General features: G+C 50.5%; 3 protein-coding genes across 5 annotated transcripts; 1 reads left to right on the top strand and 2 right to left on the bottom strand.

Moving 5' to 3' along the window:
* Positions 1-100: 100 nt before the first annotated feature.
* FAU (FAU ubiquitin like and ribosomal protein S30 fusion) lies at positions 101-1,674 on the bottom strand. The gene is made up of 5 exons (XM_082340931.1): positions 1,520-1,674; positions 1,170-1,252; positions 939-1,083; positions 440-495; positions 101-274 (listed from the first exon to the last, which is right to left on the bottom strand). The coding sequence occupies exons 2-5, from the start codon at positions 1,242-1,244 to the stop codon at positions 149-151; spliced, it is 402 nt and encodes a 133-aa protein (XP_082197057.1). The 5' UTR covers positions 1,245-1,252; positions 1,520-1,674; the 3' UTR covers positions 101-148.
* A 48-nt stretch (positions 1,675-1,722) lies between these two features.
* MRPL49 (mitochondrial ribosomal protein L49) lies at positions 1,723-5,505 on the top strand. The gene is made up of 4 exons (XM_082340930.1): positions 1,723-1,867; positions 2,886-3,030; positions 3,852-3,976; positions 4,086-5,505. Exons 1-4 carry the CDS (start codon positions 1,790-1,792, stop codon positions 4,230-4,232), a joined length of 495 nt encoding a protein of 164 aa, XP_082197056.1. The 5' UTR covers positions 1,723-1,789; the 3' UTR covers positions 4,233-5,505.
* SYVN1 (synoviolin 1) lies at positions 5,418-12,597 on the bottom strand. Of its 3 annotated transcripts, XM_082340899.1 has the most exons (16): positions 12,483-12,596; positions 11,497-11,645; positions 11,179-11,271; positions 10,937-11,089; positions 10,758-10,806; positions 10,239-10,342; positions 9,464-9,590; positions 9,267-9,366; positions 9,124-9,189; positions 8,912-9,028; positions 8,654-8,817; positions 8,239-8,367; positions 7,985-8,137; positions 7,711-7,897; positions 6,726-6,877; positions 5,418-6,649 (listed from the first exon to the last, which is right to left on the bottom strand). In XM_082340899.1, exons 2-16 carry the CDS (start codon positions 11,626-11,628, stop codon positions 6,543-6,545), a joined length of 1,833 nt encoding a protein of 610 aa, XP_082197025.1. In that variant the 5' UTR covers positions 11,629-11,645; positions 12,483-12,596; the 3' UTR covers positions 5,418-6,542. The 3 variants fall into 3 exon arrangements, with proteins under 3 accessions (XP_082197025.1, XP_082197023.1, XP_082197024.1); XM_082340897.1 differs by having other exon boundaries at positions 7,711-8,137; positions 12,483-12,597; XM_082340898.1 differs by lacking the exon at positions 12,483-12,596 and adding an exon at positions 12,284-12,418 and having other exon boundaries at positions 7,711-8,137.
* Positions 12,598-26,027: the final 13,430 nt, after the last annotated feature.

The raw sequence follows: 26,027 nt of genomic DNA, 5'->3' as shown, positions 1-26,027 counted from the left end.
GCCAAGAAAACCAAAATGAGGCCTCACTGTTCTTCATACCACCAGCCTTAGAAGCCACATCTCTCCCTGAGGCTCTATACATGAAGATGAAACCATGAGATGATTGGGCTAAGTGACTTTATTAGAGAAAGCCAAGATGACAACAGACTTAAGAGTTGGCATTGGGGCCCTTCTTCTTGCCAAAGGTAGGCACAACATTGACAAAGCGCCGGTTGTACTGCATACGTCTCTTGGCCCGGCCCGTCTTCTTCTTCTTTTTCTCTTGTTTGGCCACCTGGGAAAAGTGAGGGATGATCAAACCTGGGTTGTCTCTTCCATGCCTTCCCTCAGGTTCATCGCCAGGAAGGGAGAAAGCAAACAGGGCAAGAGCCAAGGGTTTTGGCTTAGCCGTGCCAGTAGAAAACAAAGTCCAAACAACACCACTAATACTCTCACTTACCTTCGGTGTCTGACCTCTTACTTTCCCGGCTCGGGCCAGGGAACCATGGACTTTACCTGTGATAGGAAAGGAGGACAGCAAGCAGTTAGAACAAGAAGGCCCCACCCAGCAGAACCCTTTCTCCCTCAACTCAAGTTTAAACGCAAGATGGGCCCAACAGGGAATGAAAACAAAGTCACAGAGATTTGAATTCTAAGAATGTCTAGTCTGGTACATTCTGGGGTGTCACTTCAGAATTTTCCAGCTACTGACCTTAAGACCTAAAGAGCACTGTGGAGATCTGGTCCAACCTCCTAGTTTTAGGGAGTAAATTGGGACACAGACAAGGATCTTATCTAGTAAGTGACTGAAATAGAATGACACTCTGGCTCAGTCTCCCACGGACCTCTCAAAAGTTCGTTCTGAGAGAGGTAAACAGGAAGAACCACCCTGGATTGAGAACACACCCTACACCCATGAGCTTACAAAGCAGTTCACAACACAGACCTCCCCAACTCACCTCCAAGCATGCGGCCGGCTACTTCCAGAGTGCTCAGAGCCTCCACCCCACACTGGCCCAGGGAAGCCTCGTCCTCTAGGGGCGTGCCTGCCATGAGCAGGACTTGATCTTCTGGAGCGATGCCCTCCAACGAGGCTACATGAGCCTACAGGGAAAAACGAGACTCAGCGTTCCCGCGGCGGGCGAGGATGAAAAACACAAAAGACCCCAGGGAGCACCACGGAGCCTTACCTTGATCTGGGCGACCGTCTCCTGGCCGGTCACCTCGAGAGTGTGTAGCTCCTGGGCGCGGACAAAGAGCTGCATATTGGCGACTGAAAAAAAAAGGGGGGGGGTGCTTTTAAGAGAAGAAATACTCTGGGCGAGAAGAGGGTCAGGAAATGGGTGGCGGGCCGGGGACGACGGCGCCAAGAAGTAGGTGGTCTCGGGGTCTCACGTGGGTAAGGCCGGGTCTGCCAGGGAGGTCCGACAGGGACTGGCCCGGGCCCCAGAGCAGCCCTTCTTCCCCTGTTTTTCCCGCGTCCTCTAACCTCGCGGCCAACCTGCGAGCCCTTCGGCTCCATCCGTGGCACAAACCTTACCTGAACCGCGGATACCGCTGCCGCTACCGCGAAGATGGAGTCGAGAAAGAGGAAGGAGCGAGGGCGCGCACGACCTCACCGCCTGCTGCGTGTCACGTCACTGTTGAGCGACCGCCAGGGCCTCTGACTTTTGTACCGCCCTAGGCCGCCTGGCTCCGCCTCTTTGTGCTTTGCGCAGGCGTTCTCTCGGTCCCGGGGGCCGGGCGAGCCGGAAGGGGTGGGGCCAGGCTGGTTGCGCGCGCAGAAAGCGAGTGTACGGGGGAGTTCAAGATGGCAGCGACCATGTTTCGGGCTGTGCAGCGGGGCTGGAGAACCGGTGTCCCGCCGGGCTGCGGGCTGCGGCGACTGGTGAGAACGCTGAGCGTGAAGCTGGGGGCAGAGGGCGGGGTGGAGGCTCACTGTATTTCTTGTAGTCTTAAAACCGCGTCCCTACTTAGGGGGCACTTTTCTGGAGCTCAGTTGAAAGATTGACAGGGAAGGTGGCAGGGCCTGGAGCGCGTTTCGGAGTGCGGGGCTTGAAATATGATTGGAGTACAACTTAAGTTAGTTAGAACTGGGGGTGCTGCACATAGACTCTCGCTGCCTAGTATTTTGAAGGGGAAACCGTACCAGAGTGTGGGAATTGGCCCCAGCTCGTTGGCGACACTTCTGAGAACCTGGGACTCGCGATATATAGGCCACTTCATCTTCTCATTCTCATTGTAACCCTGGGGCCTATCAGGAGTCCAGGGTATCTGCTGGGAGAAGTATGGGAGGACAGACTCCGGAATGTGACCTTAGGTAGATTGTTTGCTAATGTCTTAATCTTTCTTGGATGTACACAGGGGGGTAATAAAATACCTAATTTGTCGAATTAAACGAATTAAGTGAAAACAGTGCGTGTAAGCACTTAGTGCCTGGTGGTGTCCATATGAGGCTGAAACATTCCAGGTGAGGGAGGGTCACATCGGATGAGTGTGAGTGGGAAATTATCACGATTGCTGAAAGAGCATAACCCAGAACTAGAATATTTAAGTAGAATCTTCACAGGAAACTTTAAAATACTGAAAAATGCCGTATTGGTCACACTTACGGTTACTCAGCTTTTCAGATGTATACACACACTTCTGAGTCCCACAGAAATCCTAAGAGAGGCAGGCCCTTCCGAGTTCCTGAACTTCATTTTCAGTCCCACTTGTACCCTGCACCCTGGCAAACTGAAGTCTGGTGCTTTCCTACCTCCAACCTTTTGTTTATACTATTCTCTCTGCTTGTCATGTTTCCTTTTTCTACTTAACTGAAGTTCTCCCTGTTCTGGGGTGGTGGGTGGGGCGTGGGGGATGGGTAGGCTGATGGAGAGATTTTTTTTTTCCCCCCTCGGAGCCAGACCCAGGGGCCTCCTGATTACCCCAGCTTCGTGGAGTCTGTGGATGAATACCGTTTTGTGGAGCGCCTGTTACCCCCCACCAGCATCCCAAAGCCCCCAAAGCATGAACATTATCCCACTCCTAGTGGCTGGCAGCCCCCCAGAGGTGAGCTGGGTGATGGGGATGGCTTGAAGGCTGCAGGGAAACATCCCCCTCCCTAGAGGTCTGTCTGCCCTGGCTGAGGCTCTGGACCCCCCAGAGGGTTCAGGACTTGTGTTGAGATCTCTCAGAGCTAGCATCTGTCTTACGTTCAACAAAGGGCCCAGGATTGGAGACCTGTTTTGCTAGTACCCATCCATCCACACTACTGGGGTGAGGTCTTCCCATGTGGGAAAAGTGAAGCATAGAAGACCCAAGAATTTGGACCCCCACCTCCACCCCCGGCCATAATTGAGAACACAGCTTGGGAGGTGGGCAGTTCTGGGTCCAAATTTGGCTTTGCTATCCATTGCCAGTGTGGTTGAGTTAGTCACTTAGCTTCTCCCAACCTCAGTTTCAGCAAAATAGAGATCATCTGCTCAGCACATAAAGCATGTCATGCAGAGCCCAGCCTGTGGCAGGTGTTCAGTTCTTATAAACCCCCATCCCTTTGTGACAGAGATTGATTTTAGCCTCCCTGACCCAGTGGAGAAGGGCAAGGATTGGCTCCAGAGGGGGACTCAAAGATCCCGGGAGGCATAGCCCTGACCTTATTTCTTCTTGAGCACCTTCTGGTGCCAGGCCTGTGCTCGGCCTTGAGGTACCAGGGTGAACAAGCTGGTCCTGGCTCTAAACTTAGGGAAAGAGCAGGTCTCCTGATCTGAAGTCTGGAGGTGGCTTTGCGGTTAGGTTCACTGACCCCCTGCACACTCTGAGGAGAAAGGTCTTGGCTGAGGTGAGATGAAGTTTGGGAACATTTGACTTATCACTGTCTCTCTCTGTCATAGACCCCCCACCCAACCAGCCCTACTTTGTGCGACGCTCTCGTATGCACAACATCCCAGTCTACAAGGACATCACGCATGGAAACCGTCAGATGACTGTGATCCGGAAGGTGGAGGGGGACATTTGGGTAAGTGGGTGGGTGGGTCAGGGTCCGATTCTGACCTTTCAGGGCTGAAGGGATGGGAACCCTCTAGAGGGAAAGGTCTGACCAGGCCTGACTCATCATCTTCCCCCAGGCCCTGCAGAAGGATGTGGAAGATTTCCTGAGCCCGCTGCTGGGGAAGACACCTATCACCCAGGTCAATGAGGTGACAGGTACCCTTCGGGTCAAGGGCTACTTTGACCAGCAGCTCAAAGCCTGGCTTCTGGAGAAGGGCTTCTGAAGCCCAGCTGAGCAGCCTGCATGACCAGTGTTCCCCTGCGACTGGAGTGCCGGGGATCTCAGGAGGGAAGTGGCTATTGAGGCAGCTAGGGGAAAGGGGCACAGAGACCAGGGTGAGGGCCGTGGAGCAGGCCTTGTTTGCATAAAGGAGGAAATGGGATTCTGTATAGGTGCCAGCACTGGGGGAGGGCTGTCTAATATTGGAGACCCACCAGGAACAGCCAAGCTAGGGGGGAGCATTAATTCCCCCGCCCCCCCCACTTTGGCATGTTCCTGCTTTCCCTTCATTGGAGCTCCTTGGACTCAGCTATTCAAGCTGTAGAGGTTGTTGATTGCCCCTCTGTTGGAAGCAGTAGCCCAGCCCAGTTTACAGGAGGGTAGCACAGGGCAGACCCATTGGGTACATTCCTTCCTTGGCCCGCAGACCCTCACTGCGGCAAAAAATCCCTGAGCCCTTGCTCTAGGTCAGACCTGACTTGGTAGAGGCTACAGAGAACACAACACGACTCAGACGTGGGTCCTGGAGGTCTTCAGTTCCAAGTGTAGTGCACGTCAGCCCCTCGGCTCATTCCTTTTACCCATGGAGAGGCAAAAAGGCCAGCTACCTCTATTCCATTCCATATTAAGAGTTGGGTCTGACTGGGTTTCCAGCTCCAGCAAATTAATTGATTAGCTTTAGCTAGTCTGCCCACAAGGGGCTCCTCGAGCGCTCCTAGCAGCCCAGCACAGGGCCATCCTTCCCAGGTTGCTGACCTAGTATCAAGGCTGGACAGGGGGTTTGCAGGCAGGAAGATGTGACCTTTTGTCCCTGCCATCCCATCCCACCCCACCCCACCCCAGCCAAGGAACCTTCACACTTGCCTCATCCTTGGGAGTCACAAGGGCCAAAGGCCCGAGTTCCCACCCCACCTCAGCGGCAAGCTGGCTTAAGACAGTGTTCAGAGCCTGGCTCCCCTACTTGCTCTGACCTAAGGCAGGGTACTTAACCTTTCTGGGGTTCAGTTTCTTCATATGTAAAATGGGTATATCGTCCTAATACCTTAATATTCAACATTGTGCCCAAGAACAGTGCTGGCTTGTGTAAGTAAACCCTCACTCCTGGAGATTCCAGGCCACTCTCGAGTCTATGGCCTGAGTTAAGAAAAAGGAGTGTGGCACACTGATCCTATCACACCAGTTCCACCAGTCATTAATGCAAGTTTTTATTTGGCTGTATATACAATTTAAGCTATTAAAATTTGTACAATATTTACAAATTAAATAATCATCTGAAACTGTCTCCAGCAACTCCTGTAACACAACACCAAGGGGCAAAAGACAGGGGCAGGCAACGCCTTGGCTCCTGTCATCCCCACCTGGCCCAGAGCCTTTTCTAAACTGGAAAGACAGGGAGCTTGGCACTCCTGCTCCCCTTTCCTGGGGTCAAGCATTCAAATTCAAAGACAAAATTTAAGCCAAAAGACAATAGCAAGGAAGTAATTCCAATTCTTCTAAACTCAAGAAAAATTCTGTAAGTTAAGAAGTTGCCTTCTGTAGGTTCTGGGGCTTGCAGTGGTTCAGAAGCAGACACAAGAGCCCTCAGCCTAGAGTGAGACTGCACAGTGGCTGCTGGGTGAGACCAGGGACGGTCTCACCTTAGACAAACTGCAGGGAGAAAAGGGCCTGGGGGGGAGGGGCAGAGCAGGGCCCTTCAGTGCTGCCGGCCTGCTCCTCCACCCTAGACACTCCTTTCCCTGAGTTGTGTGGTTGCCAGTAAGACATGGAAATGCCACAGGGCACAAGGGGCACAGCCACCACCACAAAGGGCTCCTGGGGAGTTCAGGTAAGAAAAGGACATCAGTACCAGTCTTGGTGGGTGGGCCCAGGAGCAAGTTCCTGGCCTACCTCCAGCCCCTTGAGTCCACACTTGGGAACGGGAGCTAATACTGTTCGGCACTGCAGCGTGACTCCACACACAAGGGGGGCTCGGAGGGACTCCCCTTCTCCCAGACGGGGTTGGGGGGGGGGGTCAGAGGGCTTCTCAGACACTGCACCTTTCTGCCTTCGTGGCCCCAGCAGAACACAGGGCTGAAGGGTTGGAGAGGAAGGCTGGAACTGACCCAAGATCCCCATGGCTGCCCGGGACTGTAAGGGCTGGAGTCAACTGGGGCCTCAGGCCTCTTTCCACTTGGTCAGATGCCACCTCCTCTGTCTCAGAGCTGGGGGTTACTACTCCCTGGTGCACATAGAGAGGGAGCTGGCACTTGGTGGCAGGACGTGTTCCAGCGAGGACTGCTCAAGAGTGGGGGCAGGGGCCAGGACTGGGGCAGTGTCAGTGGGCAACAGGGGACTCCAACTTCTGCAGGCGACGGCGGCGGAGCTCTGCTGCGTCAGGCTCCCCATCCTCAGGCAGCTCCTCGGTGCCCGCGGACTCAGGAGCTGGGGACAGAGAGGTCCAGGAGCGGAACCCAGAGAAGTCCCCCGCCCCACCCCGCTGTAGGCTGACCGCAACTACCTGGAGGCTTTTCAGGTTCAGGGGCTGGTGGGGAGGCTCCCAGGGATGGGGTGGTGGCCTCAGAGCTGGGGGTGCTGGTGGAGAAGGCGGCAGCGACAGCTGTAGGGGCAGTCTCCTCAGTGGGGTTGGCTGAGGTGGCAGGCCGGGGGGGCCTAGGAAGAGAAGGGACAAGAGGAGGGCCTTGGCATCCTGGCACGACTGGAGAGATTCTGCCCTCCGTGAGCCTTGCAGGGTGCACTCCAGCGCTGATGTGCCTTGCAGCCCCAGTGACCGGCAGACACGACTGAACACATGTTGAATGAATTCTTGGAATTCTATACCACCAATTGATTGTAAACCACTTGCAGGGAGGGACCGCTGGCCTTGTTCACTGTTACACTGCAGAGTTGCCACTCTGAGATGCCAGGCACCTTCTAGAGTACCAACTAAGACTGCACTGAATAACAAAAAGCACACAAGTCTCAGAGTCAAGCTCCCCTCCAAGTCTGTACCGACACTGCTGGGTGCCAGGCACTTTGTATATGTCCCCTGCGAATAGGAATTAGAACTCTATTCAAATAAGGTAATGAAGGTCACAGAGCAAGTGAGTAATAAGATCAGGACTTGAACTCGGGCCAAGCTGGCTCCAAGTGACTTTGTATTTGCTGTCTCAGATCAGGGGCAGTGATTCCCAGTCAAAGTGTCACCCTGTGTCAAGAGAGTATACATGATTAACTAAAGTACTGGGAATTATATAAAAGGACAAGACTCAAGGATAGCTCTCTAATAAACACCACTCCTCCTTAGATCCAGACAGGCCTTCTACAGTGGGAGGATAAAAAGGCACCAAGAACCCCGACACCTTGGGTGTGCCTACAGATAGAATGCCTGAATCGACAGGTATCACAGGGTGGCAGGGGAGAAAAAGGCCCAGAACCACTGCTCGGGGCCTTCTCTCGGCAGCCCCACACCCCTGCTGCCCACCCTGGCCCCCGTGTAGACGCACCCGAGGGAGGCGAGCACGGTGAGGTACTGGTTGATCTGCAGCATGGCGGCATCCAGCAGCGTGTGGATGTTGCGCAGGCTCTGTAGCCGGGCCTCCAGGTGCTGCCGCTCGTGGCCTTCCAGAGCCCGCAGCTCCTCTGGGGTCAGCCCAGCAAAGCCGGCAGGAGGCACAGGCATCGGGGGGAAGGCTGGAGAGAGAGAGAGGCTCAGCCTGGGCTGCCTGGGCCTGACACCCCCCCACCTCCCAAAACCACCCCAAGAGCTGCCCAGCTTACCAAAGGGTGGAGGCAGTGGCATGCCCATCCAGGGGGGAGGGAAGGGGAAGCCTGGGGCGGGGCCAGCGTCAGGGGCAGAGGCCGAGCCAGGTGCTGGGGCAGAGGCAGCAGAACCAGCTGTGGTTGTGGCTGCTCCACTGGGCCGAGAAAGGGCTGCGAAAGAGCAAGAACAGGAAGTTAGTTTGTGCTGAGGGGGCTCTGCTTCCCTTCCTTCCACCTCGCTACCTGGCTGGTGCGCTACCCAAAAGACTCACCTGCACTGGTGGACGGAGGGGCCACAGCGTCTCCGGAGCTGGGGGGAGGTGGGACAGGAGGAAAGGGGCCCATGGGGGGCCACAGCGGGAACATGCCTGGAGGGAAGGGAGGCAGGAGGCCCTGGGCGACTGCAGAGAGAGGACGGGGTGGTGAGAAAAGGTCCAAACTGAGATAGAGCCAGATCGCACGCAAGGGACCGGGTGTTGGGGCTCTGTCCTCTGCTCCCACAGGCTCTCTCTGAGCCCAGCACGGATCATACATGACCGCAATCATCTGTGTCTCTTCCTGTGACCAGCCCCCCGGCCCCAGACTGAGCTTCGAGGGCAGGGACTCTGATTCACCTCCGCATTTCCCACTCCCAGTCTGGGAAGAGAACCCAGCAGTGTGCTGGATGGCCAGATGAGGGCCACTCACAGTTGGGGGGCTGGGGCAGGAGTGGCGGGGGGTGGGGGGCAGGTGGTGGCCCCTGATCCGCGGGCTCAGGGGGCGGCGGTGACTGGGTCGGCAGCGACGCCCGAAGGACATCCATACGGCAGGTGGGGCAGGTCTGCTGCCGCTGGAACCAGGAGCGCAGGCAGCTGGGGGTCAAGACCAGGCAACAGTTAGCAGGCGCCTAGGGGTCTGCCTTCCGAAGCCGCTCCCTGACGTGCAGGCTGCTCAGGGCATCCCCACCTGGTGTGGAAAATGTGGCTGCAGGGCAGTCTCTTGGCACCAGTCACCATCTCTTCTCGGCAGATGATGCAGACGTTGTCCATCGCCTGGAGTTCCTCTGGGGTGGCGTCTGGATACCTGGTTAGGACAGACCGAGGACACGTCAAGACCAGAGCTGGAGGCAGGGGCACCTGGGCAGAGCTTGGGCGAGCAGCTAGGACAGGCCCACTTACAGTGTGTTCATGTTGCGGATAGCTCGGCGAGACATGATGGCATCTGTCACAGCTTTCTTGAACTGCCTGAAAAGACAGTTTCAGTAGAAGGAGGGAGACGGAGGGGAGGGGTCAGAGCTGTGGCAGGGCAGGGCTAGGCTCACCTCATGGCCAGGTACATAGGCCGGATGGCAAAGAGAGGGAAAGTGTGCACCTTGATCATGATGGTCATGAAAGCCATGTACAGCAGAACCTTGATAAAGCCTGGGGGCAAGGGGTGCAGAGAGCGGCAGGTCACAGGACCTGGTAGGCAGGGCTGGGGACACTGGTGCAGGTCAGGGGAGGTCCAGGCTCGTCTCACCTGTAAACAGCTCCGTGTAGAGCATGTACACGGCCTTATTGTCCCAGGGATTCTCGCTCTGGAGGTCCACAGAGTGCAGCACGTACTTGATGAAGATGGTGAGCACCATAGTCATCAGGATGGCATACTGGGGGCGGGGGACGGACATAAGAACACAGGCCCCGTGCTCCAGCCGAACTGCTGTCCCCAGGCCTGTGCACAGCGGAGTGCCACGGTACAAGCACAGGCTTGGACACAGCCGGGGGCCTCCTAGCTTCTCCACTCACTAGCTAGTGTGACTTTCAGCAACTCGTAGACCTCTCTGAACCTCAGTTTGCTTGTCTGTAAATGACAGAATTAACTGTTCCTTTATAACAACGTTGTTTTGCTGATTAAAAGAGATGCAGGTCAAGTGCTCAGCACAGGGCCTGGCATACAGTAAGCACTCAACAGACGTGAACTGTTGTCACTGGACACGTTCTTCCTCTGCTGGGGACACACCTCCCCAGCTGTCCATCAAGCTAATTCCTTCTGTCCATCAACAGCCAGCTCCTCTGGCATCAACTTCCGGGAAGCCTTCCCTGAGCGCCAGGTCAGGGCTCCTCCTCCACACGCGCCTTTCTGTGCCGTCCCCACTCTCCTAGGAGTGTGTAGAGGGCAGGGGCTGGGACTGACTGATGGCTGCTCCTTGGTGGCCCACACGAGCTGGCCACAGAGCAGGTGCTCGATAAAGGTTTGTCAGGGCACAACAGTGCCACCTTGGGCTTGTCCTCCCAACCTCCCAAGCCAGTTTTACCTCAAAGCCAAACACCAGCTGCACAGAGGCCCCACGGGTCAGGATGCTGTGATAGGCATGGCTGACGAAGAGGAAGTCCAGGATACCCAGGAGGAACATAAGGGCTGTGGGGACCCCCCAAATGGGAGGTTGGTGGGGTCAGCCCAGGGCCTGACAGCCACTTCCTGCTCTAAGACAGCTCCCACCCTCAAGCCCACCATGGCCCCAGCCATCTAGTCAGGTGGGCACACTCCATTGAACCCGGCCCCCTGGGAACTCCAGTTCTGCCTAGGGGTGGCCCAGGCTCCAGGTGAGGAGGCAAAGAGCTAAGGGGCTAGGCAGCTGAGAAGCCCTGGAGTGGAACAGGCAGAGATGATGCAAATTAACTTCCTAAATTATCTTTCCTGTACAGCTGAGGGCCGAGGGCAGCCTGTGCTCTATGGTATAGGTCCACGGTTAGTGACTTTTCATGTTCCAGTCCTTCATGGTGCCTCTTCTCCCTCCAGCTCCCTCCTCTCCACTCCCATGGGTCTCACTCACAGACAATGCGGCAGTGAAAGAGCCAGGAGATATTGGGGCTGCGTTCCATCTGAGGCAGAGGAGAGAGGGGGCCCGTCAGCAAGGCTGGGGCTCACCCCATGTCCCCACCCCAGCCCTCACTCCACAAGCCTGCCCTCCAGCCCTCTGTCTGCTCCAGAGAACCTCCCGACCCAACTCACAAAATCCACACGGTCCTCAGCCAGCCAGTGAAAACACTTGAGGAAGAGAAGGAGAGTGAAGAGCGCAACAAAGCGGGGGCTGAAGTCATCCCGAAAAACAGTGAAGGCCAGACAAGTCTCAGTGACAGCATACCAGGAGCGTTCCAGAAGATGCTGGAGGTTGGGCAAGGAATGATGTGGAACTCAGACATTCTGTTTGCCCAGCTCCCTGCCCCTCACCTTGGGAGCCATGAACATCTCACCTCCATCTCTGCTGCCCTCAGCTGTCCGAAGAACACCTTGCCCATCACCTTGCCCAAGAGGAAGACAAGGACGAAGGCCTGGATGTACAGGACCTAGGAGGGAGGAGAGGCTATGGTTTGAGGTCACTTTCTGCTTTGCTCTGTCCGGGGCTCATCATTCAGGAACCTCTCCACATCCCCATCACAATTTGTTCAAAGTTAGGCCTGGCAGCTACTTCACTTGTCTCCCACTTACCTGACCTTTAGCCCCGCCCCTGTCTCAAACAGACTCCTCCTTCCCTCCCAGGAAGCTCCTCCCTCCCTGAGCCCTGAACTCACTGCCATGCTGGGGCTAGACTTGGTCAAGTACACCACGGTGGGGTAGAACTGGTGCTTGAGGTAGTAGGCATGAGCCACCACGGCCCCGGTCAGCGCCAGGCTGGCCGCCATCATCACGGCGGTGCGGAACATTGCCCTGGCCTCGGGACCTGCAGGGGGAAAGAACTGTGTGACGCCCGTGCTGTGCACACCTAGCACAGTGCCTGAGACGCAGTGCGAATAAACAGGAGAAACAAAAGGAAACCTCACTTCGTCCTCACCATCATCGCATCAAGAATAGCATATACTCCCCCATTTTACAAATTAGAAGACTGAGACTCAAAGGGGTTAAGTGATCACACTGACGCAAGGCCAGCAGCCTGGGTTAGTCTTGTTTCAAATCTAGGGCTCTTTCCACGCCGCCTGCCAGACCGCCGCCTCCAGGGAAGAATGAGGAAAGGCAGCAGAGTCGGAGGAGGAGGGAACTGCTCCCGGTGCCCCTAAAGTGACGGTGATGGAGTAGGATGCAAAAGAAGAAATCTCCCGCAGTGGGAACGTGCGGCCTGGACCGGGAGAAGCCAAGGCGCTGGGGGGCGCAGCCGGGCAGGCGACAGCGCCGGTGACAGCTCCGCCAGGGTGGGCAGCTCCGACGCGCGCCCCGCGGGAGCGGGCGGGGTACGTCAGCCTGGAACCCTGGCGCTCCCCAACCCCCGGGGCAGTGACAACTCGGGGCACCGGAGAAACGGCCGACCGTCAGGATGCAGAGGCGGGACGGAGAGGGACCCGGGTCGCCTCCACGGTCGCGCACCTGTAAACGCCAGGAGCTGCGAGCGTCGCAGGCGGGGCCGGGCCTCTGAGAGCGGCCGCGCGGGCGCCTGTCTAGGGCCAGCTGACAGGCCGAAAGCGGGCGGCGGGGCTGAGGGGGCGCGCCGACCCCGGAGACCTGAAGGGGAAAGATCTAGGTCCTGACTCCAACCCCAACCCGGGCCCGACCCCTGCCCACTCACCAGGAGCCCAGCGCCGCGAGCCCGCTCAAACCCCGCGACTGCGGAGGCGACCCCGGTTAACAACACTCCCCACCCACTGCGAGCCGGAACTTCGGGGGTGAGACACCTCACTTCCGGCGGGGCGGGGCGGGGAATGGATCGTACCAAGTGCCGCCTTTCCTTGCCCGCGCAGCGCGCTCCCCGCGGTGCCGGGAACAGTAGTCCCACCACCCAACTGGGGTTCGTGCTCACGGTTCGAGCGACAGATGGGAGAGGTGGTCTAAGCGGAATAGGGCAACCCGGAGAGGATTAGAGACTCCCTATTTATTAGTCACAGATGGTATCGTCTCCGCCTCTGAGTGGACTCAACCTAGCGGAGGACTCTCAAAGCGGCTGGATTGGCGGGGGGTGGGGGGCATTGTGCGGGCCGTACCATTTGGAGGGGTGAGTATGCAAGGGACAGACATTAAAGGTCTAAGAGAAATAAAGTGTCTTAGAGACTCATTCCAGGGGGATTCACAACAGTCTGACAAATCAGATGCTTTCTAAGAGAACTGGATGCAGGAAAGAAACATATGTCTCCTCTTAGATCACCCCCAAATTGTGTGGGAGTGAGTTGGGTCCCCGTGGCTGCTACTGATTGCTCGAAATAGAGTTACGCGGACCAATAAGAAAAAGAAAGGAAAATCGCTGGCCTATAGAAAGAGAAAAGCAGGTGAGTGGTTGCTAGGGGCGGAAGGTAGCGTTGCCTAGGGCTAGGTCCAACCCGGGTGGGCAGAGAGTAGAAAAGGCGCAATCTGTGGGCGGGTGTTCCTCTTCTGCCCCAGGGGACGTTTGCTGCGCTACGAAAGGGAGCTGTGCCTGCGACTGAGTAGAAGGCAGACCTTTCATTCCGGCTAATCTTGGGATGGGAGTGTTCTGTGCAAAGGGATGGATTTCAACGTCGCATGCCCGCACCCCTCCCCAAGCCTACAGCTTTGCTGTCCTTATATCATTCAGTCCTGGGCCGTAGGCGCAGCTTCCCCTGGTCTTGGCTGTCTATGTCTCCGCAGCCAACCCAGTCGGCTCATTGACAGAATGGAGCTAATGCACCCACTTTGTGCCTTGCGTTTTCCTCCATCATCTAATTTAATCATCAGTCACTAAAGTTAATAAGCTAGGTGGTGCTATCCTCATTTTACGTGGGACCAATTGAGGTTCAGAAATTTAACAAGTCCTGGGATTGGCACCAGATCTCTCTGACCCTATATTCGCGTACCGTTAACCTCAATCACCTTTACCACCACCTGTTGACCTGAATTGGCCTGACCAGTTTAGCTTGTAACCTGTCACTGAGTTGGCTCCCCCATAAGGCCGTCTATGACTGTCTAGTGACTACGTCCAGTAGCCAGCTTTCAGTTCTTGCCTGACTCAACCTCTCTCTCCTTCTTAAAAGTCTCCTCCCTGAGCTTCTGTCTCCTCCCACATGCCTCTGCTTTTCTCCCCAGCTATGTCTCTGTCCCCTTCCTTTTACTTAAATGCTGTCCACATTGGCCACTTCTGTCTGCTTTCCCTGCATGATCCTCTCTGCTCCTGTGGTTTCAATACCCCTGCCCTGTTGCTGATGACTCCCATGTGAGGTCTTCATCTGGGCTCTCTCCTGCTTTGAAAAAAATTCAGTGTCCCTAGTCCTCCACCCCAACCCCAGCTCCAGAAACGTGGGCATCACACTCACCATCTCCCTCTCTATCTGCCCCCCACATCCGAACTGGTAATTAAGTTATTTATTCAGTTGTCTGCAAATACGTATCCCATGCTGCCTGTTCTAGTAACTCAGTGAACAAAGCAAAGATCTTTGCCTTTGTGAAGTTTCACCCTAGTAGATGTGGTGGACAATAATATACATAATGTAAGTGCATTATCCAATATGTTGGAAGGTAATAAGTGCTGTAGGGGAAAAGTAGAGCAGAACAAAGGGGACCAGGAGTGTGGTGGGGTGCTCGAAGCAGGTTGCAGTATCAGCGAGAAGATGACATTTGAGCAAAGAGTTGAAGGAGCTGAGTGGATGTCTGGGTAGAGTTGCAGCTAGGTAAGGGTGGACCAGTCCTGGTTTGTTGGAGGAGGTGAGTGTGGCTGGAGTAGAAATAGCAAAAGGGTGAGTAGTAGGAGAGGGGGGCAGGGCCAGAAGGTGTTGGCCATTATAGGGACTTTGATTTTTACCCTGAGTGACATGATGAGCCATTGGAGGGTGTTGAGTAGAGGTGTAACATGTCCTACTTAGGTCTAAAAGGATCACTCCAGCTCCTGTGCTGTGGGATGTTGTGGGGTGGAGGACAAGGGTTTGGAGCAAGGAGATCAATTAGGAGGCTCTTGCAGTATATCAGGCAAGATACTGGCTTAAAAAAATGCACAACGTGAGAGTTGCAAGTTAAGTTGTATTCGGGTCAAAGTAAGGACTGCACCCCAAGAGACAGCATTTCAGATAGCTCTGAGAAGCTGCTCCGAGGAGGCAAAGGGGGGGGAACCCAGTTATATAGAAGTTTTGTAACAAAGGGCAGGTAGTCTGAACATCAAAAGATTATTGTTAATTAAAGAAAACCAGATATATCAAGTTAAGGAATTTAGTGCTTTTCTATGTATGGGAAGATGCACGAGTCTGGGCTCACTGAAATCATTCCTTTGATATGCACCTCAGCTATCTGGGGCCAGTATCCTGTGTTTTCACATCCTGAGTTTCCTCAGGGCTCACTGGCTCATGTTGGATGGCTGCAATCGTTGATGGCTGTGACATCCTTTGTTTACTGATATGGCAGGAAATATTCCATATATAAATATTCCATTTATCAATATGAAGTTCTATTGAGTCTACCTCCTGAGTGTCTCTAGAATTTATTCTTTCTCTTCCATCTTCATCTAGGCCTAGTTCAGACCAGCATTATCTCATGCTTGGGCAAATGCAACAGTCACCTAACTGATCTCCTTTCCTACACTCTCCTCCCTATTAACTGTCCAAGCAGTGGCAAAAAAGATCCTCTGACACCTCAGTACATATCTTGCCTCCCTTTCCCAAACACTGCCCTTCAGGCCTATGCCCCATTTCTGGGGGGTCCCGATGCACCATACATACCATGACCCAAGTGGGACCCTCAACTTTGTTTTTTTTTTTAGAAATTCACGTTCTTTTATTTATTTATTTATTTATTTATTTATGACTGTGTTGAGTCTTCCTTTCTGTGCGAGGCCTTTCTCTAGTTGCGGCAAGTGGGGACCACTCTTCATTGCGGTGCGTGGGCCTCTCACCATCGCGGCCTCTCTTGTTGCGGAGCACAGGCTCCAGACGCGCAGGCTCAGTAATTGTGGCTCACGGGCCCAGTTGCTCCGTGGCATGTGGGATCTTCCCAGACCAGGGCTCGAACCCGTGTCCCCTGCATTGGCAGGCAGATTCTCAACCACTGCACCACCAGGGAAGCCCCGGGACCCTCAACTTTTTAAAAAAAAAATAATTAATTAATTTTAGGGGGCTGCGTTGGGTCTTCGTTGCTGCACGTGGGCTTTCTCTAGTTGTGGCGAGTGGGGGCTACTCTTCGTTGCAGCACGCAGGCTTCTCCTTGCAGTGGCTTCTCTTGTTGAGGAGCACAGGCTCTAGGCGCACGGGCTTCAGTAGTTGTGGCATGCAGGCTCAGTAGCTGTGGCACGCGGGCTTAGTTGCTCTGCGGCATGTGGGATCTTCCCAGACCTGGGATAGAACGTGTGTCCCCTGCACTGGCAGGCGGATTCTTTTTTTTTTTTTTTAATAAATTTATTTACTTTATTTATTTATTTTTGGCCGCGTTGGGTCTTCATTGCTGCGCACAGGCTTTCTCTAGTTGCGGTGAGTGGGGGCTACTCTTCGTTGCTGCGGTGCGTGGGCTTCTCATTGTGGTGGCTTCTCTTGTTGCGGAGCATGGGTTCTAGGCACATGGGCTTCAGTAGTTGCGGCACGCAGGCTCAGTAGTTGTGGCTCACAGGCTCTAGAGCACAGGCTCAGTAGTTTTGGCGCACGGGCTTAGTTGCTCCACGGCATGTGGGATCTTCCCAGACCAGGGCTCAAACCCATGTCCCCTGCATTGGCAGGTGGATTCTCAACCAGTGCGCCACCAGGGAAGCCCTGGCAGGCAGATTCTTTATCCACTGCACCACCAGGGAAGTCCGACTCTCACCTTTTGTATAGGCCTTTCCTTCTCCAAAGACTGTCTTTCTCTTCAATTATCAACACAGTAAACATTGCTTAACTCCTCAGTCTGGATGGTGGCCCCTTCCATGTGTTCCCACAATGCTTTGTGTTTCCCCCATCATGGGGCTTAGCACCCTGTGCTGACATTGGCAATGGACTTAAATCTCACTTGCAGAGGCCCTGAGCTTAAGGATGGAGGCCTGAGTCTTTTTTCCTCACACTGAACAGAAGAAGTAGATTTCCAAGCAAAGAATATCACCAGTGTTAAAGAAGGTCATTTTATTATGATAAAGGGGTCAGTCAATCAAGAAGACATATAACAATCCTAAACATTTGTGCACCTAATAACAGAGCTTCAAATTACAAGTAACAACTGATTGAATTGCAGGGAGATATAGGGAAATCCATAATAATAGTCAAAGATTTTAATAATCTTCTTTCATTAATTGATAGAACAACAAGTAGGCAGAAAATCAGCAAGGATCGAGTAGACTTGAGCAATACTATCAACCACTGGACCTGATTAACATTTACAGAACACTTCACCCAACAAGAGCAGAATACATGTTTTTCTTAAATGCACATAAAACATTTACCATGACACACATATTTGGGGACATTAAACAAGACTCAATAAATTTAAAAGAATTCAACCCACATAAAGTATTTCTATGACCGCAATGGAATTAACTTAGAAATCAATAAGAGAAAGATGCCTGGAAAATCCCAAAATTTTTGGAAACAAAACACTTCTAAGTAAGTAATGGATTAAAGAATAAATCAAAAGGGAAACTAGAAAGTATTTTTAACTTAGTAAAAATGAAAACACACATAATAGAATTTGTGGGATTCCACTAAAGAATTTGGGGGAAATTTATAGTCCTAAATTCTTATATTAGAAAAGAAGAAAGGACTGCTTATGACCTCAGCTTCCACCTTAAGAAACTAGAAAGAGAAGAAAAAAATCAAACCCCAAATAAGCAAAATAAACGAAGTAATTAACTCCAAAAAGGAAATCAATGAAATAGAAAACAGAAACAAAAAATAGAGAAAATCAAAGAAACCAAAAGCTGGTTCCTTGAAAAGATCAATAAAATTGACAGACTTCCTAACCAGATTGATCAGGAAAAAAAGAAAAAGATACAAATTACCAATATCAGGATTGAGAGAGGTGACATCTCTATAGATTCTACAGATATTAAAAGGGTAATAGGGAGTATCATGAACAATTTTATGCCAATAAATTAGACAAATTCTAAGATGAGGAGCAAGGCAAGGGTGTCTGCTTTTCCCACTTCCACTCAACATTATACTGGAGGTCCTTGCCAGGGCAATAAAGCAAGAAAAAAAAGCATACAGATTTTAAAAGAAGAAATAAAACTGTCTTGGTTCACAGACAACATAATTTTCTATACATATAATCCTAAGGAAGCCACAAAAAAGTTACTAGAACTAACAAGTGAGTTCAGCAAGGTTGTAGGATAAAAAGTCAATATACAAAAGAAATTGCATTTCTAAATACAGTAAACAATCAGAAATTTAAAAATTTAAAATACTACTTATAGAGCATTAAAATATGAAATGCTTAATGATAAAATTAATGTAAAAATATGCAAGACTTATACAGTGAAAAGTATAAAACATTGCCAAGAGAAATTACATATCTAAGTAAATGGAGAGGTATACTGTGTCTGTGGATCAGAACACTTAACACTTCTATGATGCCAATAAAATAGAGAAGATTAATGAAGTTCAAAGCTGGCTCTTTGAATAAGCTAATAGGCAAAATTCTGGCAAGACTGATCAAGAACATAAAGTGAAGGTAAAAATAAACAATATAATGAATGAAAAAGGGAGATAACCACAGACACAATGGAGATTTAAAAATAATAAGTGTGGGGACTTCCCTGGTGGCGTAGTGGTTAAGAATCCACCTTCCAATGCAGGGCACGCAGGTTCAATCCCTGGTCAGGGAACTAGATCCCACATGCATGCTACGACTAAGAGTTCGCATGCCACAACTAAGGAGCCCGCCTGACGCAATTAAGACCCGGCAGCAACCAAAAAAAAAAAGAATATTCATCCTCTAACAAAAAAAAATAATAAGAGTGTAGTAGGTGCAATTTTATGGTGACAAATTTGAAAACTTAGGTGAAAGTAACAATTTCCTAGAAAACAAAAGATGTGTAAAACTGACCCAACATGAAATAGAAAACATGACTAGACCAATAAATATACTTTTTAAAGTTGCTAAGAGAGTAGATATACTTTTTTGATATTTATTTATTTATTTGGCCGTGCTGGGTCTTAGTTGTGGCACACGGGATCTTCGTTGCAGCAGGCGGATCTTTAGTTGCGGCATGTGGGATCTAGTTCCCTGACCAGGGATGGAACCCGGGCCCCCGGCATTGGGAGCGCAGAGTCTTAACCTCTGGACCACCAAAGAAGTCCCTCATGCCTGTTTCATAGATGAGGAAACTGAGGCACAGAAAAGTTAAGTGACTTGCCCAAGGTTTGCACAGCTAATAGGGAAAGGCAAAGTCAGGATTTAAAGCAGGCAGTGTGATCCCACAGCCCCCCTCTCACCCTGTGTACTTTGTAACATGTCCATTTTCTCAATCCCCGTGACAACGTGTTGTTTCATTCATGAGAAAGCGGAGGCTCAGAGAGGCTAAGGGTCTTGGCCTCAGTCACCCTGGAGAGTGGCTGAGCTGGGCCTGTCTGGCTGTCTGACGCACCACAGCCCTCCTAGCCAGCTGCCAGGTCCCACTGCCTGGCCCCCACCCCCCAGTGCCTGTGAGGAGTTCCACCCCCCAATCCAAGCAGTGTCAGGGGGCTGAGTCATTCCCAACAGTCTCTGGGCAAAGCCGGGGAACAGCCACCACAAGGCTAGACAGACTGGCCGTCCTCGGAGGGCAGAGCAGGATCAGGAGCCCAAGTCTCTGCCCGCTGCAGGGTGCAGGCAGCCAGGTGTGAGGCCATGGCAGGACGCAACTCGGGCCACCATGGGCTTCAGGGAAAGAGACATACATTACGGGGGACAGGTCCAGGAACAGCACCTATCACCCAAGTCTAGTACAGACAAAGAAAGGTGTGGCTTGGGCAGACAGCTGGCACCCGGCCAATCAACACACTTTTCTGGAACCTTTTATGTGTCAGACACGGGGCTGGGTGCTGGGAACTCAGTTGTGAGCAAAAAGACACCTTCCGCCCTCCTGAGCCTTCTTGCCCAGGGTAAGAAATCTGGGGCACAAAACCTTTCCTCCTACTTCTCGCTTGCTCCTGTCTCCTTCCCCTTAGAATAGATGGAGTTTCCCTCTTCCCATGGATTCAGTTGTTTTTTCATCCAACAAGTATATAGTGAGTCCCCGCCATCAGCCAGGCCTTGTTCTAAGTGTAGAGAATGCATTTGTGAACAAAATAGATAAAAATCCCTGCCCTCACGGAGCGTACGGTCAATAAAAGACAACAAATACACAAGGAAACACATAGGGAAGTGAGGACTTTGGGAAATCAAGAGGGTAGGGGAGGTGGAGCAGATGAGGAGGACCCTGAGTGTTTGAAAGGAGGACAGCCAGTTCTCTCTGAGCAGGAGGTGTGTACAGATGTGGATTCAGGTAGATTCAGGAGCAGGAAAAGAGAAAGAGTGTTGGAGGTGAGGAGTGAGAAGTTGTGATTAGTTATCTCAGAAAGAGGGAGTAGGAACTTTGTATCGAGCTGCAGAAGGAGTGCCAGGAAGCATGAGTGTCCAAAGAATTTTATGACCTTAAGGCCCCGAGTTCAAAGGGAAGCAACCCTCTGGTTATCTGATTTGTTTTCTCCTCTGTTGCAGGTACTAAGTAGGTGGATGGAAGGGTTCAGCCAGAGTTGGAGTCTCCTAGGTGTGGTAGTTTTAGGATATGTCCATACATTCATGATACCTCTCTTTTCAAGAGGTGGACCCTAATTCCCCTCCCCTTGAGTATAAGCTGGACTCAGTGATTTGCTCCTAACGAATAGAATAAAAGTGATGGTGTGAGACTTTGGAGGCTTGGTCACGAGAGGCACTTTGGCTTCCTGCTTGCTCTGTCTTGGGTCAATCGCTCTGGAGGAAGCCAGCCGCCATGGCATGAAGACACTCAAGCAGCCCTATGGACAGGTCCACATGCGGAGGAACTGAGGCCAACAGCCAACAGCAATGGCAGTGACCCCCTGGGAAGGGGATCCTCCAGCCTCAGCCAGGCATTCAGACGACTGCAGCTCTGGCCAACTTCACTACAAATCTCATGAGAGACTGTGAGTCAGAACCTCCCAGCTAAGTTGCTCCTGAATTCCTGACCCACAGAACAGCGAGATGAAATGCTTTTTGAAAAAATTTAAGCCCCAAAGTTCTGGGGTAATTTTTACACAACAATAGTTAACTAATACACCAGGTGTCTTGGATAGAGTGAGGAGCGATTGGAGGGTGGGCTTCTACCGGGTAATTCAAGAACCCAGGCTCCTTGCATCTGGTGGCCCTACCATTCCCTAGGGACCTTTGGAGTTACCTGGAAATCTTCTGCATTTGGCTGGAAGTCAAATGACAGTGAGGCAGATCGTAAGAGAGGGAGGTTTTCAAAGGCCATACCTGGTAATGAATAATAAAAAGTAATGAAAAATGGGATGAGGAAGTGACTTTTAAGATGGAACCAAAAGATGATTAGAAGGTAGGAAGGGAGAAAGGAAGAAAGATCAGTGGGAAGACCTCTGGCCTGAAAGTCTGGATGTATTTTATTTTTGAGCTCGTGGATTATTACATAGGCATATGGGAGTCCACGGATTTTTTTAAAATTTTTATTTATTTATTTATGTCTGTGTTGGGTCTTCATTTTTGTGCGAGGGCTCTCTCCAGTTGCGGCGAGCGGAGGCCACTCTTCATCGCGGTGCGCGGGCCTCTCACTATCGCGGCCTCTCTTGTTGCGGAGCGCAGGCTCCAGACGCGCAGGCTCAGTAGTTGTGGCTCACGGGCCTAGTTGCTCCGCGGCATGTGGGATCTTCCCAGTCCAGGGCTCGAACCCGTGTCTCCTGCATTGGCAGGCAGATTCTCCGCCACTGCACCACCAGGGAGGCCCTGGGTGTATTTTAGTAAGTAAAGAGAATCCCAGCGTGACTGGAGCTTGGGGAGAGAGGCTGAGAATGGCCGAAAATGAGTCTGAGGAGGTGGGTGGAGCCAGATGGCGCAGGGTCTGGTAAAACAGCCTCTTAGGACTTTATTCAGGGTCAGTGGGAAGAAACTGCGGGTTTCCGCAGGAGATAGCTGAGCGGATCTGGACAGAGCGCCGGCCTGGAGGAGGGAGGGGAGCATCAGTTGGAGCCGGAAGAGTGGTCAGGAAGCTGATGCAGCCGCTCAGGGGGAGATAAAGACAGCCCGCTCTGGGCTGGGCGGGGTGGACGGAGATGCTGCAGGTACGAAGGGCCAGGAGGCAGCATTTGATTAAGTGTGTGTGTGTGTGTGTGTGTGTGTGTGTGTGTGTGTGTGTGTGTGTGTGGAGCGGGGGGAGCGGGAGGGAAAGGGCCCCAGCAGGCCCAGTCTTCTATGTGGAAGGTAGAATTATTCTCAAGGACAGGGGAATCCCAGAGACAGCAGGTTTACAGGCAGCATGTTGAGTTCACTTTGTAAAATAATGCAATATTTGATACGTACAAAATAATTGATGTCAAATATACATAAGCAATAGAGTGAAATAATAAACACCCAACTTGAGAAACAGACTATTAGCAACATCGCCGTCTCCCATCACGTCTCCCTGTCTCCCACCACAAGATACCACACCCCCAATTTTATTATTTTTATTTTTTAAAATACCTTTATATAGTGTATTCCTTCAGATGTATCTTTTTTTTTAATTTAATTTTTTTATTTTTTGGCCGAGCCACTCGGCATATGAGATCTTAGTTCGCAACCAGGGATGGAACCCGCACCCCCTGCAGGGGAAGCGGGGAGTCTTAACCACTGGACCGCCAGGGAAGTCCCCTATTATTTTTAAATATTAATTATTTTTAAACTCATTACCTTGCTTTTATTTTTCTCATAAACCCAAGTGGTTATTTTATTATAAATATGCTTACAAAAATGTTCCAGTTAATCATTGAAAGGATTTTCTTTTTCAGTGCAAAATTTTTTTAATATACATTTATTTATTTATTTTTTTGCTGCGTTGGCTCTTCATTGCTGCACACGGGCTTTCTCTAGTTGCAGAGAGCGGGGGCTACTCTTCCTTGTGGTGGGCAGGCTTCTCATGGTAGTGGCTTCTCTTGTTGCGGAGCACAGGCTCTAGGCTCACGGGCTCAGAAGTTGTGGCACACGGGCTCAGTAGTTGTGGCTCACGGGCTCTAGAGCGCAGGCTCAGTAGTTGTGGTGCACGGGTTTAGTTGCTCCGCAGCATGTGGGGTCTTCCAGGACCAGAGCTCGAACCGGTGTCCCCTGCATTGGCAGGCAGATTCTTAACCACTGCGCCACCAGGGAAGTCCCTTCAGTGCAAAATTGACTGCACTCCAGGTAAAGCTGCCAATAACTTGATCCACCTCAGCAACTGGCTCAGACTTTCTGCCCAGCCACTGCCCCTCCCATTGCTTTAACCACTTGTCACCTTCTGCCCCATGGGATCTGTATCACTGGGCAAGGCAAGATGTGCCTCGGCATTCATTGAGATGGTGCACTTTTTCTCCTCTAATCTATTAAAGAGGTAAATTACATTAATTTCCTTGTCTCTAACCTTGCAGTTTTGGAGTAAATCCAACTTGGGCACCGTGTGTTATCTTGTCTATATATTACCAGGTTCAGTTTAATAATTTGCTTAGGATATTTTACATCCGTGTCTATGAGCCTGCAGTACTTCTTTCTTTTTTAGCTTTTGGTATCAAGTATGCTACCTTTATGACATGTGAGAGGGAAGGTCCCTCTTTTTATATACCCTGGCAGGATTTGTACAAGATAGAATTATTTGTTCTTTGAATGTTCGATTAATCTTACTGTTGGAGCCATATAGGCCTGGGGTTTTCTTTGTGATAAGATTAAAAAAATTTTATTTTATTGAAGTGTAGTTGATTTACAATGTTGTGTTAGTTACTACTATACAGCAAAGAGATTCAATTATACATATATATACATTCTTTTTTCAAAATATGCTTTTCCATTATGCTTTATCATAGGATCTTGAATATAGTTCTCTGTGCTGTACAGCAGGACCTTGTTGTTTATCCATTCTATATCTTTGAGGTAAGATTTTATCTACTGATTCAATTTGTTTAATATTATAGGACTAATCAGGATGTATATTTCTACTTGTTTTAGTTTTGCTGAGTTTTATTTTTCTACAGGGACTTGTCTATCTTTATATAAATTTAAATATAAACAGTTAAATTGTATAAAATATAAAAGTTGGCATAAAGGTGTTCATATAATATCTTCATATTTTTATTGTCGAACCTATCTCCCTTTTTATTCCTGTTATTGTTAATTTATGCCTTCTCTTTTATTAATTTTTTTATTTTCATTTTTTGTTGTGCCTTCTCTTTTAAAAATTACTCTGAATGCATCTTGCCAGAGGTTTGTCCATTTTATTGGTATCATCAAAGAACCAAATTTTGACTTTTCTGGTTCTTTCCATTAGTATATGTTTTCTATTAATTTCTGCTCTTTATTACTTTATTCCTTCTATTTTTAATTAGGTATATTTTTCTGCTCTTTTTAAAAAGATACTTATTTTGAAATAACTTTAGAGTTACATAAAATTGCAAAAACAGTGCAGAATTCCTGTATACCCTTCACCAAACTTCTTTTAATGGGAACATCTTACACAAGCATATGACAGTTGTTGAAGCTAGGAAATTAACAGCGATATACTGGTATTAGCTAATCGATATATCTTATTTTAATTGTGCCAGTGGTCCCACTAATGCCCTTTTCCTGGTCCAGGATCCAATCCAGGATTCCAAATTGCATGTAATCGGTTATTCATTGTTGTGTAGTAAATACCCTAAAACTCAGCAGCTTAAAACAACAAACATTTATTATCTCCTAGTTTCTGTGGATCAGGAATTTGGGAGCTGCTTAGCTGGGTAGTTCTTGCTCAGGGTCTCTGATGACATTGTACTCATGATGTCAGCCAGGACTGAGGTCGTCTGACCTCTTAACCAGACTGGGGGATCTGCTGTCAAGATGGCTTATTCACGGAAGAGCAGGAGGCCTTGGTACCTCACCACGTGGGTCTCTCTGTAGTGACGCTTGAGTGGCCTCATGACAAGGCAGCTGGCTTCTCCCAGAGAAAGTAAGGTTGAAGTTGCAAAGTCTTTTATGATCTAGCTTCAGAAATCACAGGGTGTCATTTCCACAACGTTCTATTGGTAAACGGGTCAACCCTATTCCATGAATACCAGGCTCACTCGGAGGCCACCTGGGAGGCTGGCTACCACAGCTGCCCTGTCTCCTTGGTCTTCTCCAATCTGGAACAATATCTCAGATTTCTTTTTCTTCTATGAACTTGACACCTGTGAAAAGTATTGGCCAGTTATTTTGTAGAGTATCCCTCAGTTTGGATTTATCAGATGTTTTGTAATGATTACTTTGAGGTTATTCATTTGGGAGAAGAATAAAACAGAAGTGGGGACTTCCCTGGTGGTGCAGTGGTTAAGAATCCGCCTGCCAATGCAGGGGACACGGGTTCGAGCCCTGGTCCGGGAAGATCCCACATGCCATTAAGCCTGTGCGCCACAACCACTGAAGCCCGCTCACCCTAGAGTCTGCCTGCCGCAACTACTGAGCCTGCTCACCGCAACTACTGAGCCTGCGTGCCACAACTAATGAAGCCTGCACGCCTAGAGCCTGTGCTCTGCAACAAGAGACGCCACCGAAATAAGAAGCCTGCGCACCGCAGTGAAGAGTAGCTCCTGCTTGCTGCAGCAAGAGAAAGCCTGCGGCAGCAACAAAGACCCAACACAGCCAAAAATAAATAAAATTTTAAAAAGAAAGAATAAAACGGAAGTGATGTGTGCTTCTCAGTGAATCATATTGGATGGTATATGATGTTGGTTTGTTTTATTACTGGTCATGTTAACATTGATCACTTGGTTAGGGTGGTGTCTGCCAGGTTTCTCCACTGTAAACTTACTCTTTTCCCATTTGTGATTAGTAAACATCATGGGGGGGAGATACTTTGAGTTTATGCAAATATCTTGTTTCTCATCATACTTTTGTTTACTAACTTTAGCATCCATCAATGATTCACGCCTGCAACAATTACTACTGTGGTATTTGCTTAAGGTGAATTTATTTATTTATTTGTTTTTGAATTTTATTTATTTTTTATACCGCAGGTTTTTATTACCTATCTATTTTATACATATTAGTGTATACA

Source organism: Balaenoptera borealis (genome assembly GCF_965194805.1).
Source record: "Balaenoptera borealis genome assembly, chromosome: 11".
Lineage (NCBI taxonomy): Eukaryota > Metazoa > Chordata > Mammalia > Artiodactyla > Balaenopteridae > Balaenoptera > Balaenoptera borealis.
Note: the sequence above shows the minus strand (reverse complement) of the source record. Positions and strands in the feature narration are given on the sequence as shown.

Bases quoted from the DNA above. Each gene is read 5' to 3' on its own strand.
- MRPL49 (XM_082340930.1), top strand. From the start codon at position 1,790: ATGGCAGCGACCATGTTTCGGGCTGTGCAGCGGGGCTGGAGAACCGGT. The intron at 1,868-2,885 runs GTGAGAACGCTG...CCTCGGAGCCAG, and splicing joins GCTGCGGGCTGCGGCGACTG to ACCCAGGGGCCTCCTGATTA. The intron at 3,977-4,085 runs GTAAGTGGGTGG...ATCTTCCCCCAG, and splicing joins AGGTGGAGGGGGACATTTGG to GCCCTGCAGAAGGATGTGGA.
- FAU (XM_082340931.1), bottom strand. From the start codon at position 1,244: ATGCAGCTCTTTGTCCGCGCCCAGGAGCTACACACTCTCGAGGTGACC. The intron at 496-938 runs GTGAGTTGGGGA...TTCCTATCACAG, and splicing joins AGCCGGCCGCATGCTTGGAG to GTAAAGTCCATGGTTCCCTG. The intron at 275-439 runs GTAAGTGAGAGT...CACTTTTCCCAG, and splicing joins TAAGAGGTCAGACACCGAAG to GTGGCCAAACAAGAGAAAAA.
- SYVN1 (XM_082340897.1), bottom strand. From the start codon at position 11,628: ATGTTCCGCACCGCCGTGATGATGGCGGCCAGCCTGGCGCTGACCGGG. The intron at 11,090-11,178 runs GTGAGATGTTCA...CCCAACCTCCAG, and splicing joins TGAGGGCAGCAGAGATGGAG to CATCTTCTGGAACGCTCCTG. The intron at 9,367-9,463 runs GTGAGACGAGCC...CCTTGCCCCCAG, and splicing joins CTACACGGAGCTGTTTACAG to GCTTTATCAAGGTTCTGCTG.